The 13867-nt window shown below is 40.8% G+C and overlaps 1 protein-coding gene across 1 annotated transcript in view; it reads left to right on the plus strand.

Annotated features, from left to right (window-relative positions):
• The window catches only part of LOC137638545 (ATP-dependent RNA helicase DDX55), a 352777-nt gene extending 344314 nt beyond the window's left edge, over positions 1-8463 (plus strand). Inside the window, exon 2 of the mRNA XM_068370681.1 lies at positions 5965-8463. Within this exon, the coding sequence (XP_068226782.1) occupies positions 6063-7817 (1755 nt within the window). The 5' untranslated portion in view covers positions 5965-6062 and the 3' untranslated portion in view covers positions 7818-8463. The remainder of the gene's footprint in view (positions 1-5964) is intronic.
• Positions 8464-13867: the final 5404 nt, after the last annotated feature.

Raw genomic sequence — 13867 nt, forward strand, 5'->3', positions numbered from 1 at the left:
ACAAGTTGAGAAGGGATAGGTCTAGAATCACTCTTCTCTTGTCCGAATCCTTCTTCGGGACACTGAACAGCCGACCCTGAAACTTCAGGTGTTTCGTTTCTTGTATGGCGTTCTTTTGTAACAGGTCCTGGACAAATTCGACTAGGTCCGGAGTGGAATGCTGATGAAATCTGTTCGGTGGAGGAGGTCCTTGAATCCAACTCCACCCCAGTCCCTTGGAGATGATACTGAAAGCCCAGGGACTGAACCTCCATTTGTTGCGGAAGGCATAAAGCCTCCCCCCTACCCGCTGCACCTCAGTATTGGCTTGAGGAGTTGCCTCCACGTCCGCCTCGGAAGTTCTTTCCCTTGCGAAAGAATCTACCTCTACCTCTGTTCTGGTGTGAACCACGGTGGTAGCCTCTACCTCTGTTATAACCCTGGGAAGAGCCTTGAGCCTCATAAGATTGGTTAAAGGCTGGAGAGGAGGTGGAGGCACCGGGAAGCTGGCTCTTAGGGAGCAGAACGGTGACATAGTCGTCCGAGGAAGGAGCCTGAGAGGTGGAAGGCTGTGCAGGAGATGGAGGAAGAGGCTGCCGGAAAACGGACGAGCTACTCTGCTGTTGCCGGAACTGAGTGGAGGTATACGGGCGGAGCCTCTTCCTACCCCGGGCTTGGTAACTTGCGGGATCATATTTCCGCTTAGGAGTCAAACCCCAACGGGCTTTAAGGCTCTGATTAACTCTAGTAGCCTCTGCCAAGACTTCCTCCACAAGATCCTCAGGGAAAAGATTTGGACCCCAACAAGAGGACCGGATGAGTTTATTCGGCTCGTGCCTAATAGTCGCCTCAGCCAGGACGTGTTTGCGGCACCTACGTTTAGCAAGAGCAAAGTCATACAAGTCAAAATATAACGACTGCAAAGTAGCCTTATTGAGAGACTTAAAGATACTCTCAGTATCATAAGTTAAGGCTATCGACTCCGTAGACGTGGCCAAGTTCAAAGTTCGACCAACACGTAGGCGGGAATCATACTCCTGTTTAATAAGGGATTCCGGGAGACGGGGAAGCCGTTCACTAAACATTACTGACGCACAGTCCGCTGTTAGCTTGCCAGAAGTAAAGGTGGTATGGACATTGTCCCAACACTCAATACCTGAAGGAAGAAGGAGGGAGATCGGATCTACCTCTCGGATGGGAGGCAAGGGCTTCTCCTCCAGAGCATATTGAAAAGCAAGCTCTGCAATCTTATTGACGCATGGAGTCACGGTATCCTTGTCCATTAAGAACATTGTGAAAGAACTTTTATGAGGCGTCAACATGGTATTGGTGCAACCTATATCATTCAGAAACCTAGCCCAAACAGATTGGGCTTGTTCCTTTGGGAAAATGACGGTCTCTTTGGGGACCTTATCCAGTCGAACCAGAGCTTCCTCGGTAAGCCTGGCATAACCATGAAATGGAAATGCGAGACCAGGAGGAAAGAATTCAAAATCCTCTAGTGGACGAGTACCAAGACCTTCCAACGTTAACATCCCGTCTGAGAATGGGGAATGAAGAGCCATGCGCCAAGGGTTATTCTTGGTAAACGGCGGAAGCTTAGAGGCATCCGGGATGAGAGAGCTTTGAACTCGTTCCGGAGCACCATGCTCTAATGCCCCAAGTCTCTGACCAATGTTAGAGAACATCGTGTCCATCTTGGCCTGCATTTCCGACACAATCTTCGATTGCATCTCCGACACAATGCGAAGCATGGCTGATTCGGAAAGGCCCGGGTTAGGAGCAGAGGTGGCGGATTGTACTCCCGGGTCGTGAGACTTAGAGGAGGAGCCGGAAGCCTTAGATGACGGGTTTGTATTCGATTTGGAACTACGGGAAGCCTTGTGGGGCTTACGAGCTTTAGGCAAAGTTCTAGATATAGACTTATCTTTGGGGGGAACCGGGTGTGATCGGTGAGACGAATCGCGGTCCCCAGAAAAACCATGGAAAGAAGAGAGATCAGATGAAGAAGAAAGAGCGGGGCTGAGGATAGGAATCTCAGCGCCGGTAACACCTGCCTCACTTACCACCCTACCTGCATCCGGATCATCCAACAACATAGGTTCCACATCCAAATTCAAGGAGGCAACATTGTCTTCCAGATCTCCGGGGGCATCCAACGGATCTTGTTCCTGGTTAATGAATCCCGCAATAGTGGCATCAATGTCGGCAATGATGGGTGCCGCAACATGCCTAGCCACAGCGGCTGAAGACTTGGCATTAGGGTAGATCATACCACAGTAGTCTTCAGAAAGGACGTAAGGCTGTTTTGCTTTCACGTTTCTGGCAAATCCCCCAACCCACACTTTCAGTGTGGCCCGAGCCGCAGTCTTCTGCTCCGGGGATGCCTGAAATAATAGTGGGAATTACAAAAAGGAAGATTCCCGGAGGTCCTTCAAGACCATAGAAATCTTACTAAATAGTGTATGTATACCAAATAAAGGTAAATTAATTAGAAAGTCAACATAGCCAACGGGACTCACCGAATCAGATCCAAGGGTGGTGATGAGGTCAAAACAGACCATACAATTATCTGGGTGCCAGACTACAATGTCTTCCAGCTGAACTCCGCAGAGGGCGTGAGACCTACACACAGTATGGCCACAAGGCTGGTGAAGAACAGCCGCACAGGCCGTCGTCTGACAATGCACCATCTATAAAAAGAATAGTATATGAGAAACTGTAATTCTCTTAAGTAGGGGGACTAAACATAAGTCTAACTTAAGACTAGAGCTTAACTGTAATACTCTTAAGTAGGGGCGGGTCCGAAGGACCCAGGCCTAACATAAGTCTAACTTGAGACTAGAGTATAACTATCCATTCCGGTCGAGCCGGGATCATAAAGAAGGATGCAACAAAGAATAAAGACACATGGTGTCTGATTTCCCGGCGCGAGGTTAAGCCCCGGACCGGGAAGTAAAAGTACATCCATAAACTAATACATATAGGAACTCCGGGATAGTGATCTGTCATATATAATCATAGGAACTGTTATAAATTAAGAGTGGGGCGGAACCGTAGATAAGAACCACCAACAGAACCCGGAGGGTTTCGTATAACATAATAAAAGTGTGATAGGTGAATATAAAATAGGGTGCACCGGGATCCTACTCTGTTGACCGGTGGCCAACCCGTCTAGACAGAGACGAAACCGCCGGGACACCCGGAGGACCAAGTCCATAAACACTGAACTACCCCCTCTAAAAGGAGGGAAGGCAACGGTCCCCTAGGGGAGGGGGGAGAGAAGCCTAGCCACCAACCTAGCGAGAGGGGGAGCTTGGGGGAGGATCACGTGATACGGAGTAGCAGGGCTACCAACTGACGATCCCCAAACACTACCAAAACAGATCATACGGAGTAATAGCACAAATATTCATTATAAAAGTAATAGCGTTGAAAAATATATAAATATACACATAAAAAATTTGGGCAAGGCATGCAAAATAATGAATAAATCCCGAAGGACAACATCCTGATGGCTTAAATAATAAAATTCTGCCGCCCAGTAACGAAGGTCGGCAAGCCATCTACGATACGTAATATGATATCGGCCCTAAATATGAACCACAAGGGTTCTAAACGCTAAATAATGAATATCCACAATAAAACATATAAAAATTTAAACTAATATTAAAAATAATACACTTAGTAACACCGCGAGTGAAACTAAAAGCTCTCAAAACAGGAGTACCAACCGTAAACGGAATCGAGCAAGACCGAGATGATCGAAGAGAATAAACTCCTATAATTTAAATATTAAACGGTCTAGATTGCTCAAAACACAGCAAAACATAGCTTGGTACTTAACTTAGACGGTGTCTCCTGGGAAACCGATGTAGAAGCCATAATCCACGAAAAAATAAGGCAAAAATACGAGAGCACAAACAAGCGGGTTACCACACAGGCGTGCTAAAAAGGAGTTGGGTTCTGAGCGGATGCAGAGTTGGTGGTGCCGAGTGAGGTTGAACGGCTCTCCTCTATTGGGGTCTTTGTCGTGGATGAATCTAAATAGTGCGGGACCTCTGGATTATACGCCCAATTCTATACCGACACCAATAGGTGAGCGAGCTAGTTAACCTAGCACTCCTTTACATTTTTTCTCTGGTATATTTAGCAGTAAATTACCTAAGAATAAGTGCTAATAGGAGCTTATTCACTGGCCGGCACAGGTTCAAGCCCAGAAATAAAATAAGAACTTTAATTACATTGTATATTCCGATATTGAAAACAAATAACCGAGAGGTGTAGATTATAAAACAGGCCCTTTATTCTGTTCGAACAAGGTACTTAAGACGGAAGGCTCCCCTTGCCTTTAGGGCGGAGCCTCTGTAGTTTATGGGGACAGGCCTTGGACCGGCCAAAAATCCGTAAGGTTAAAGGGGCGCCACAGTCACCACTCGGTGCTACTATAGCGTGATTTCTACCCTCATTTTCTGTTCCTACCTCAATATGGGGATTCAAATCTACTATAGGGTGATTCGTACTAAACCACCTAAACAAGCAAACAACCAAATAATTCAATATTCCCCTTCCAAGGTGTTATTACAAGAGTAACACCTCAATGAAACGTTACCAAACCAACTATACAAGCAAACAGTGCAAACAAAACGACGATTTTCACTTAAAGAGAATAAAACATTACCCTTTAAAACGTGGAGAAATATCACTAAACACGCATACCCCCCCCAAGATGTTGTTTCGAGAGTTTTATACTGGAGTAGGTTAGGTTAGGTTAGGTTAGATATCACACTATAGTAGAATCCTGATGGTAGGAATCTCACTATAATAGAATCCTGATGGTAGGAATCACACTATAGTAGCACCCACCACTCTTTCTCGATTGGCCTTGGAGAAAGCTAAAGGAGAAGTTGGAAGGCCGAGCACTGGGGTTGGAAGATCACCCCGACTGCGAAGAAACCTTTCTAAGGCTTCTTCTTCCTCCTCATGCCACACTTCTCTCACAGGGAGGGCGACCATTCCTGACACTCATCATGGGAGAAGCCTGGCTGCAGGAGTTCCTCTGTAGGCTAGGCATAACTGGTGAGGATCATGAAGGTACCATAGGTCTTAGGCAGCGCCCATGAGAGCACTTTTGCATCTCCTCAAACACACTTGAGAAGTTACAAGCACGCTGGAAAAGAATAAGTTAAAGCTATTAGATAATCCAAAATTCCAGCGAGAGAGAATGTCTATTCTCACTGACGGCTGATATCGAAATGGTTTATCAACGAGCCTGGGGTGGGCATTTGCCTCCCTGCTACCGGCTGGTTGTTGACACCTTGTTATAAATTTACTGCTGTATTTCAGCTTTGTTATTATCATTGTATTTGCGTAGAACAAACACTATTTTGAATCCTGTATTCTACTGTTGCAAACTACTATTAACGAAGTTACAGAATTTAATAGAAAAAAAAATCCCATTTTGCTCCTATCATCATCTTAACATCTGCCATGGAACTTCTTTCTTTCCAGACAGTTCAGAAAAAACTGATGGTGCTTCTGTCATAAGTTGCCTATTCGAGCAGTACTTTTATATTTTAGTTTGTGTTTAACGTCATGATAAATATTTACTTTGTAAGTTTTAGCATTTTCACTTGATATATAAGTACGATACTGTACTATTGTGTTAAAACATCCTTATCAAAGGTTACATCAGAGCAAGCAGTGTAATATTTTTGTTTACAAATTTGGGATTCATGATAAAATTGCATGTTAATATCCAAACATGTATTTTTGTTATTACAGTACTGTATTTACTGTGCTGTTTTTTTATCAAAACTGAAAATGGTTTTGAAAAGTAGCACAGGGGTGGTACTACTATATTTTTAAAATTATATTAATTAGTTCTAAGTTATAAAGCTTTATCATCACAATAAGTTTATCTCTCATAAGTTAAAGTAAGGAAACCTTACCAGATTTTAATTTCCACCCTTGTGCTCCTTTCAGAATACTGCGGCTTTATGGTCCATTAGTCAACTAGTCCCTTGAGTGTGTACATACAGTTCAGTAATTGTAATTCATAGCGGCACCACCTCCGAGACATCATGGAAACTACTTGGAAAAGCTTGCCGGTGACATTATTAAATCCTATTAAAGCCACCATCAAAGACTTCGGTTTCAAGAGCATGACGCCTGTTCAGGCAGCTTGCATTCCGTTACTCCTCAGTCACAAGGATGTCGCAGCGGAAGCTGTTACTGGCAGCGGAAAAACTTTAGCTTTTGTAATTCCTATCATCCAGATTCTTAAACAGCTGGACACTCCTTTAAGGAAGCACGACATTGGAGCCGTCATCATATCCCCCACTCGAGAGTTGGCTACTCAGATACATGAGGTGATAAAGAAGTTTTTGGTTCATGTGCCTGAGCTGACATCTATGCTCACTGTTGGTGGGTCATTTGTGGGGGAGGACATCCAGGCATTCGCTGACAAAGGGGCTCACATCCTTATAGGTACTCCAGGCAGGCTGGAGGACTTGTTTTCTCGCAATATTGAAAGTGGTCCGAGCTTTTCTGCTGGAGTCAGAAGATTGGAAGTTTTGATTCTCGACGAAGCAGACAGACTTTTGGACCTGGGGTTTCTCAGTACTTTAAATACAATCTTTGCTTACCTTCCAAAGCAGAGAAGAACGGGCCTGTTCTCCGCCACGCAAACTTCAGATGTCATCAGCTTAATTCGTGCAGGTTTGAGGAACCCCCTTCAGGTCAAAGTTAAAGAGAAAGAATCAGTAACTGACGAGAGAACACCAGCAAGTCTCCAGAATTATTTTATGGTTTGTGAAAGTGAAAGGAAATTTGACATTTTAGTTTCACTTTTGAGAGAAAGGGAGAAGGAAAAGACAATGTTATTTCTTCCAACCTGTGCCAGTGTTAAATACTTTAATGTGTTGTTACATAAGTTGTTGAAGAATATAACAGTTCAAGGTATTCATGGTAAAATTAAAGAAAAAAGATTTAAAATATTTGATGATTTTAGATCATCTGAGGCAGGTGTTCTGGTGTGTACTGACGTGATGTGCCGCGGTGTCGATATACCAAAAGTTGATTGGGTCATTCAGTATGACCCACCCTCTAATGCCGAATCGTTTGTTCACCGTTGTGGACGCACAGCACGCATTGGTAACGAAGGTGCTGCAATTTTGTTGCTGATGCCAACTGAAGAAGCATATGTTGAATTCATTAATATCAATCAGAAAGTCAAACTAGATCCCCTAGAACAGCCAAAATCAGTTCCCTCCTTAGTTAATAAAATCCGTAATCTTCAGGTGAAAGACAGAAGTTTGATGGATAAGGCCGTCAGAGCTTTTGTGTCCTATATACAAGCGTATTCAAAACACGATATTAAATTTATACTGAATATTAAAAAGCTTGACTTTGGTGGTATCGCAATGAGCTACGGCTTACTGAAGATGCCGAAGATGCCGGAACTCAAAGGTGTTACTTTGAAAAATTTTGAGGCCATGGAGATTGACCTTAATTCTGTGAGGTATAAAGATAAGGAACTTGAAAAGAACAGACAGAGTAAACTGAAGGAATTCCGAGAGACTGGCAAATGGCCTGGACTGAAGCAGGCGCCCAAAACACAGACGACGCCTTGGTCCGAGCAGAAAGACAAAGCGCTGAAGAAGAAGAAGCGCAGAGAAAAGAACGAGAAGAAGCGTAATAGGAACAGGTTGACGGAAGAGGAAATGGAAGAATTAGATGAAGACTACCGAATGTTGAAAAGGAGACGGAAGGGCAAAGTCTCGGATGCAGAGTTTGATAAACATTTTGGGATGGACGATGATGAAGTTGATGAGTGAAATGTTGCTTTGGTTTGTGGTACGGTACATTTATATGCTAGATCTTGGTCTTGCATTCAGTAAAATGTTGATCAAGCATTTTGTTTTTCAGTGCAGTGTATATGAGGGATTCATCTTTTGTACCTATGAAATAGCAAATATTAGCAAATGAAATTAAAGTACCAGTAATTAGAAATGCTGAACCTGTACTTATGTATGTTATATTCAGTAATATCTTGAAATATTTTGAAAATAGATTTATCATCAATTATTCTTGTTTATCAAATGTGATCGTAAGCAAATGACAAGCTATCAAATCCGAGTAATCATGAGTAAGGTGTAATCAGTGAAGTATTTATGCCAGTAGGGATCTATGCATTGTTGGTTATTGTTAATGTCATGGAGTACTGTGCCTCTTATACATTACAGTAGTATCATTAGCAAAATTAGAGTTATTTAGTACTTTCATTATTATATTTTTAAGAAAACCTCATTAAAGGAAAAACTGGTTTGTTCTGTGATGACATGATTTAGTGAAATTGTTATAGGCAGGTGTAAGTTCAATTGATTGAGGTGGTATGTATTTCTTGAAAATCTCATCATAAATATGTTTTGAGTTAAGAACATCTGTATGATCCTTCACTTATTATTTAACTACATACTGTACTGTTCAAAGTTTATCAGTAATAATCTACATAACTTTTTATAATGAGTAATAAATTTTAAAATGATGTTTGTGTTTTTTGACCTGTAAATTGATGAGGATTTTAACATTATAGTACTTTTATGGTTATTCTCAAAAGAACCTATGGTAAATTCTAATATCCAAGGAGAGCTTCTTATTACAAAATTTAGTCTTTTTCATTCCTGATTTCATACTGTACTTGCCTACTTTCCCAATTTTGAAGTCCTTCGGCTACGATCATTTTGCTTATCCCACCAGCGGTGCAGCTTTGATAGTAATGTAAACAGCGATAATAATGCATTGCTTAGCACTTCTGGTTTTTAAACCATGGATGGCTACTGGCTAGGACATTGTTCCACTTGTAGACTATGATCCCAGATCCTGGTAGCATTGTGGTTGCGCTAGTTACACTCTATAGCTCTACTGGTATCTTTAGTACCGTATACTTTATGTTGTTTTCTCATTTATAGTCTTATCTTTAGTACAGTATACTTTAGGTTGTTTTCTCATTTATAGTCTACCTTTAGTACAGTATACTGTACTTTAGGTTGTTTTCTCATTTATAGTCGATCTTAAGTACAGTATACTTTAGGTTGTTTTCTCATTTATAGTCTTATCTTTAGTACCGTATACTTTATGTTGTTTTCTCATTTATAGTCTTATCTTTAGTACAGTATACTTTATGTTGTTTTCTCATTTATAGTCAATATCTTTAGTACCATATACTTTATGTTGTTTTCTCATTTATAGTCTTATCTTTAGTACAGTATACTTTAGGTTGTTTTCTCATTTATAGTCAATCTTTTGTACAGTATACTTTAGGTTGTTTTCTCATTTATAGTCAATCTTTAGTACCTATACTTTAGGTTGTTTTCTCATTTATAGTCTATCTTTATTACAGTATACTTTAGGTTGTTTTCTCATTTATAGTCTATCTTTAGTACCGTATACTTTATGCTGTTTTCTCATTTACAGTCTATCAATTGAATTTAATACAGACTGTCTATGTGGGAAGTACATTTACCTACTTATTGTTCTACCACCAATCTTCAAACTTCATAACTAGTGGTTTGAGTATTGAGAATAGTGGCTGGTATACTATGATATTCTGAAAGTTTCAATGTTTTAATTTGTGTTAACACTCAGAAAATTGGGCCGTGTTTGTATGAGGTTTATTTTTATGTGATCTTTGGTAGTGGTATCCCTCGCCCCAGTTTTAATACCGACACCCTTTAGGGGTGAGCGAGCTGGATATATTCCTAGCATTCCATGCAACTTTTTTCTCTGGTATATTTAGCATTATTTATACCTTAGAAATGGTGCTTTAAGGAGCATTTCACTGGGTGACACAGGTTCCTCGCCCAGAAATAGATTTTTCCTTTGTCAAAATCCCTTATATAGTACAATGCAGGTGTTGGTCGTGCTTTTTTTATGGTAGATAGTTAACAAGAATTGATACCATATACAGGACAGTAAAGACCTTTTTGTATATAGACCTGTGTACTAGATAATTTATGACTGTATCTCTTAATCTTTGCTTCTTGTCCAACCTGTCCCCCATGCATTATGTATAGATGCTATAGCATTCTACTCTTGAGATTTCTTTACACTTTCTAGTATGTTGCAATTATACATTCCTTATGAGTACATAGATTAATTATACTGTACTATATATTGGTAAGTCTCTTATGCACTTCATTATAGCTGAGGCAGTTTGCATTTAAAACAAAGGAAAAGTAATAAAACCATGTTAATAACTCCTATGAAAGTTATTAGCTTACATCCAATCACTCGTGCCACCTCCCACCCCCAAGTTTAACCCTTTTACCCCCAAAGGACGTACTGGTACGTTTCACAAAAGCCATCCCTTTACCCCCATGGACGTACCGGTACGTCCTTGCAAAAAAATGCTATAAAATTTTTTTTTCATATTTTTGATAATTTATTTTTAAAAATTCAGGCATTTTCCAAGAGAATGAGACCAACCTGCCCTCTCTATGACGAAAATTAAGGCTGTTAGAGCAATCAAAAAAGAAATATACTGCAAAATGTGCTTGAAAAAAAATAACCCCCTGGGGGTTAAGGGTTGGAAATTTCCAAAGAGCCTGGAGGTAAAAGGGTTAAGAACCTCTATTTCAAGATGTGCATAAGAAATTAATATCTTTTCCCTTTTCAAGTACAGTATCTTGTCAGTAGGATTAAAAGTTGACTTAACTTCTTATTACATTGTACTGTAATGGAATACAGCATCCTTTGACTCGCTTGGTAGCCTTTTAACCCTTTTACCCCCAAAGGACGTACTGGTACGTTTCACAAAACTCATCCCTTTACCCCCGTGGACGTACTGGTACGTCCTTGGAAAAAACTGTTGTTTACATTTTTTTTTTGCATATTTTTGATAATTTTTTGAGAAACTTCAGGCATTTTCCAAGAGAATGAGACCAACCTGACCTCTCTATGACGAAAATTAAGGCTGTTAGAGCAATTTGAAAAAGATATACTGCAAAATGTGCTTGAAAAAAAAATAACCCCTGGGGGTTAAGGGTTGGAAAGTTCCAAATAGCCTGGGGGTAAAAGGGTTATCAGTTTCACATTTCCTCCTCTTTTCTTCCTTCCTGTCCAGCCTTTTTTTAACCCTTTTACCCCCAGGCTCTCTGGAAATTTCCAACCCTTAACCCCCAAGGGGTTATTTTTTCCCCAGCACATTTTGCAGTATATTTTTTTTAAATTGCTCTAACAGCCTCAATTTTTGTCATAGAGAGGTCAGGTTGGTCTCATTCTCTTGGAAAATGCCTGATTTTTTTCAAAAAAATATAAAAAATATGAAAAATTTATAGCATTTTTTTGCAAGGACGTACCGGTACGTCCATGGGGGTAAAGGGATGGCTTTTGTGAAACGTACCAGTACGTCCTTTGGGGGTAAAAGGGTTAACTTTTTTATCTGCAGGATTTTCTCTTTAAGTTTCACTTGGGTCTCAAATGGCTGCCTCAACCCCAGGTCTTGGCCATAGAGCCAAAATTCATTAACTCAATCCAGTTCAATACTACAATGTATTCTTGTTCATGTTTAAGGTCAGTCGCCTGGAGATCCGTATGTTGACAAACTTCCATTTAATCTGCACCACCGCTTCAATTCATCAACCGTCACAGGAAGAGCTAACGTAAGTTTTACAGGAATACCAAGATGATGTAGTAATGTTTTTACTAATGTTTTTTCAAGTCTTTGATTATGCTAAAGCATTGTCATATTTTTGCAATAACAGGTTTGGAAATTAAAATTGTTATTGGTATCTTAATGTACTGCACAGTAAAATCCCAATCCAGTACAGTACAGATGAAGGAAATGAATTGTATAACAATTATTCATTTGATTGCTGATGTGTACTTTTGAGTATTGTCCATGTGATGGGGGGTCATTAATAATGAATACAGTACATTTGTACAGTACAAAACTCTTCTTTTACTGTTAGCATAAAAAAGATTAGTTTCTACACAATACAAACCTTACATTCTTTAAATAGGAGAAGAAATCAACGCTGGCTGTTGTACGGCTATAAAACTTATAAGGTATAAACAACCATTACAGTTCTTACCACTTTTATCGCAAGTGAATTTCTGCACTTCAACATCTTGGAAGTACAAGCATTCAAAGAAAATTTAAGGTGACACTTGGTAGTGTTGGTGCAACAACAGCACCTTCGTATCCTACATCAACAAGTAACGGTGAAACGTTCGCGTTTCCTTTCCCCTTTTGCAAGTTGACAAAGCAGATGCACGTCTGGGCAGTGTAACAACTCCGTAGAACTGTCAGCCTGTTTACATCCTTGTATAGCGGAGAGGCTTCTTGCCCTACGGGGATCACCAGGAACCACCATGTATGTTACACGGCTAACAGGAAGCTCCCGGTGTTTTCTTCCCACATTCAAGACCCAGGTGTAGTGTTCAAGGCTCTTCCAACACCCATGGGATCTCCTGGATGTCTCCTTTCCCTCCTTTCAGCCTTTCCGCTGGCTGATTAACAGACTTTTGACCATGCCAAGCTTCAGGATTTCCATGGTTGCTCCCAGATGGCCACTAGCAGAATGATTCTTGATCAATCAGCACTTTGAGAGAACTACACTTGGACTTCCAGGGAAGGCGAGCCATCTTCTGTCTAGGGGTACTAATCTAGTCTAAGGCTCTGGAAGGACTTAACATATTACCAGAGTGTCAGCCTGTCATCCTTGGCATTTTGGGGAGTCAAGGTATCAGCTGGATGTAGAGTTCATGAAGTTGGGTATTGGTGCCCTTAGACTCCAAAGAATCTGCAGTTTGAAGACTCCAGCAACCTTCAGCCTTCCTCAGGGAGTATGCTGTACACACAAGTCCATCGGTACTTGGTTTTTTAGCCTTGTGGCTGCACTATTGTTATTTAGCTACCCCAGCTTCCTTACAGGACAGGATGTGTTTTGTCTGTTGCAACGTATTTGATATGAGTCTGGGGGAAGGGTAGAATGACTGGCTCTTCTGCTTCTTTTTTCCTTCCCCTTACTAGGGGATGAAGCCTTTGTAACATTACATGCTGGATCTTACATTGATGCGGGTAAGCTACATTTCTAAGCACCATTCTTATTATATTTGATGTGTGAGAAGTCATTCTCCCCCTTCCCTTCGTGAGGGAGATGATATGGGAATGAATACCTGCCAATCAACTATCATGCAACAGGTATTTTATTCCAGACTGCATCAACCCCTTTTTGGGGAGAAGATTCATTTATTGATTAAGTATCAGGTACCAACCAGGTACTGGACAGGCCCTGTCAGTCTGCTCATCCGTATGATGGACTGATAGGAGGTTGCTGGAGCCATCTCCTTCACTCTCGTATGGGACCAATGAGACTAGCATTGGCATTTCCAGTGAAAAAAAATTCCAACCAATTCGGTTCTAGGACTTCCTACCTACCAATGAGTGAGTCTCCCTATTATAGAGGACGAGAGTTTGAATGCTCGCAGGAGCAAATAACAAATTTTAAATGTAATTTGTATTTTTCCCACCTCAACCACCCCTCTCAGTCCTGAGCTGAGGGTCAAAAGTGAAGTCTTTGGCAGGGCTGTGGTCGAGTCTACTTTCCTGCACTCCCCACGTATTAACTATCTTGTTAGTGAATTTATTAGGCGTTGCAGCTCTGCTGAAGACATTCTCTATTTTAAAGGGCTCAGTTTTGTATAGCTATGAAAAATACAAATTACTTTTAAAATTTGTTTTCTTTTTAATTGTGATATCAGGTAATACTCCCTGGAGGGGCAGCCACAAAAATGGAAGTATTTTGGTGAGAATATCATACTTTGAATAAGAATCTTGTGGCTGATGTTAAAGACACAAAATTGGTTTCCTTTAGGGGCAGTT

Source organism: Palaemon carinicauda, chromosome 3, assembly GCF_036898095.1.
Source record: "Palaemon carinicauda isolate YSFRI2023 chromosome 3, ASM3689809v2, whole genome shotgun sequence".
NCBI classification, from domain to species: Eukaryota; Metazoa; Arthropoda; class Malacostraca; order Decapoda; family Palaemonidae; genus Palaemon; species Palaemon carinicauda.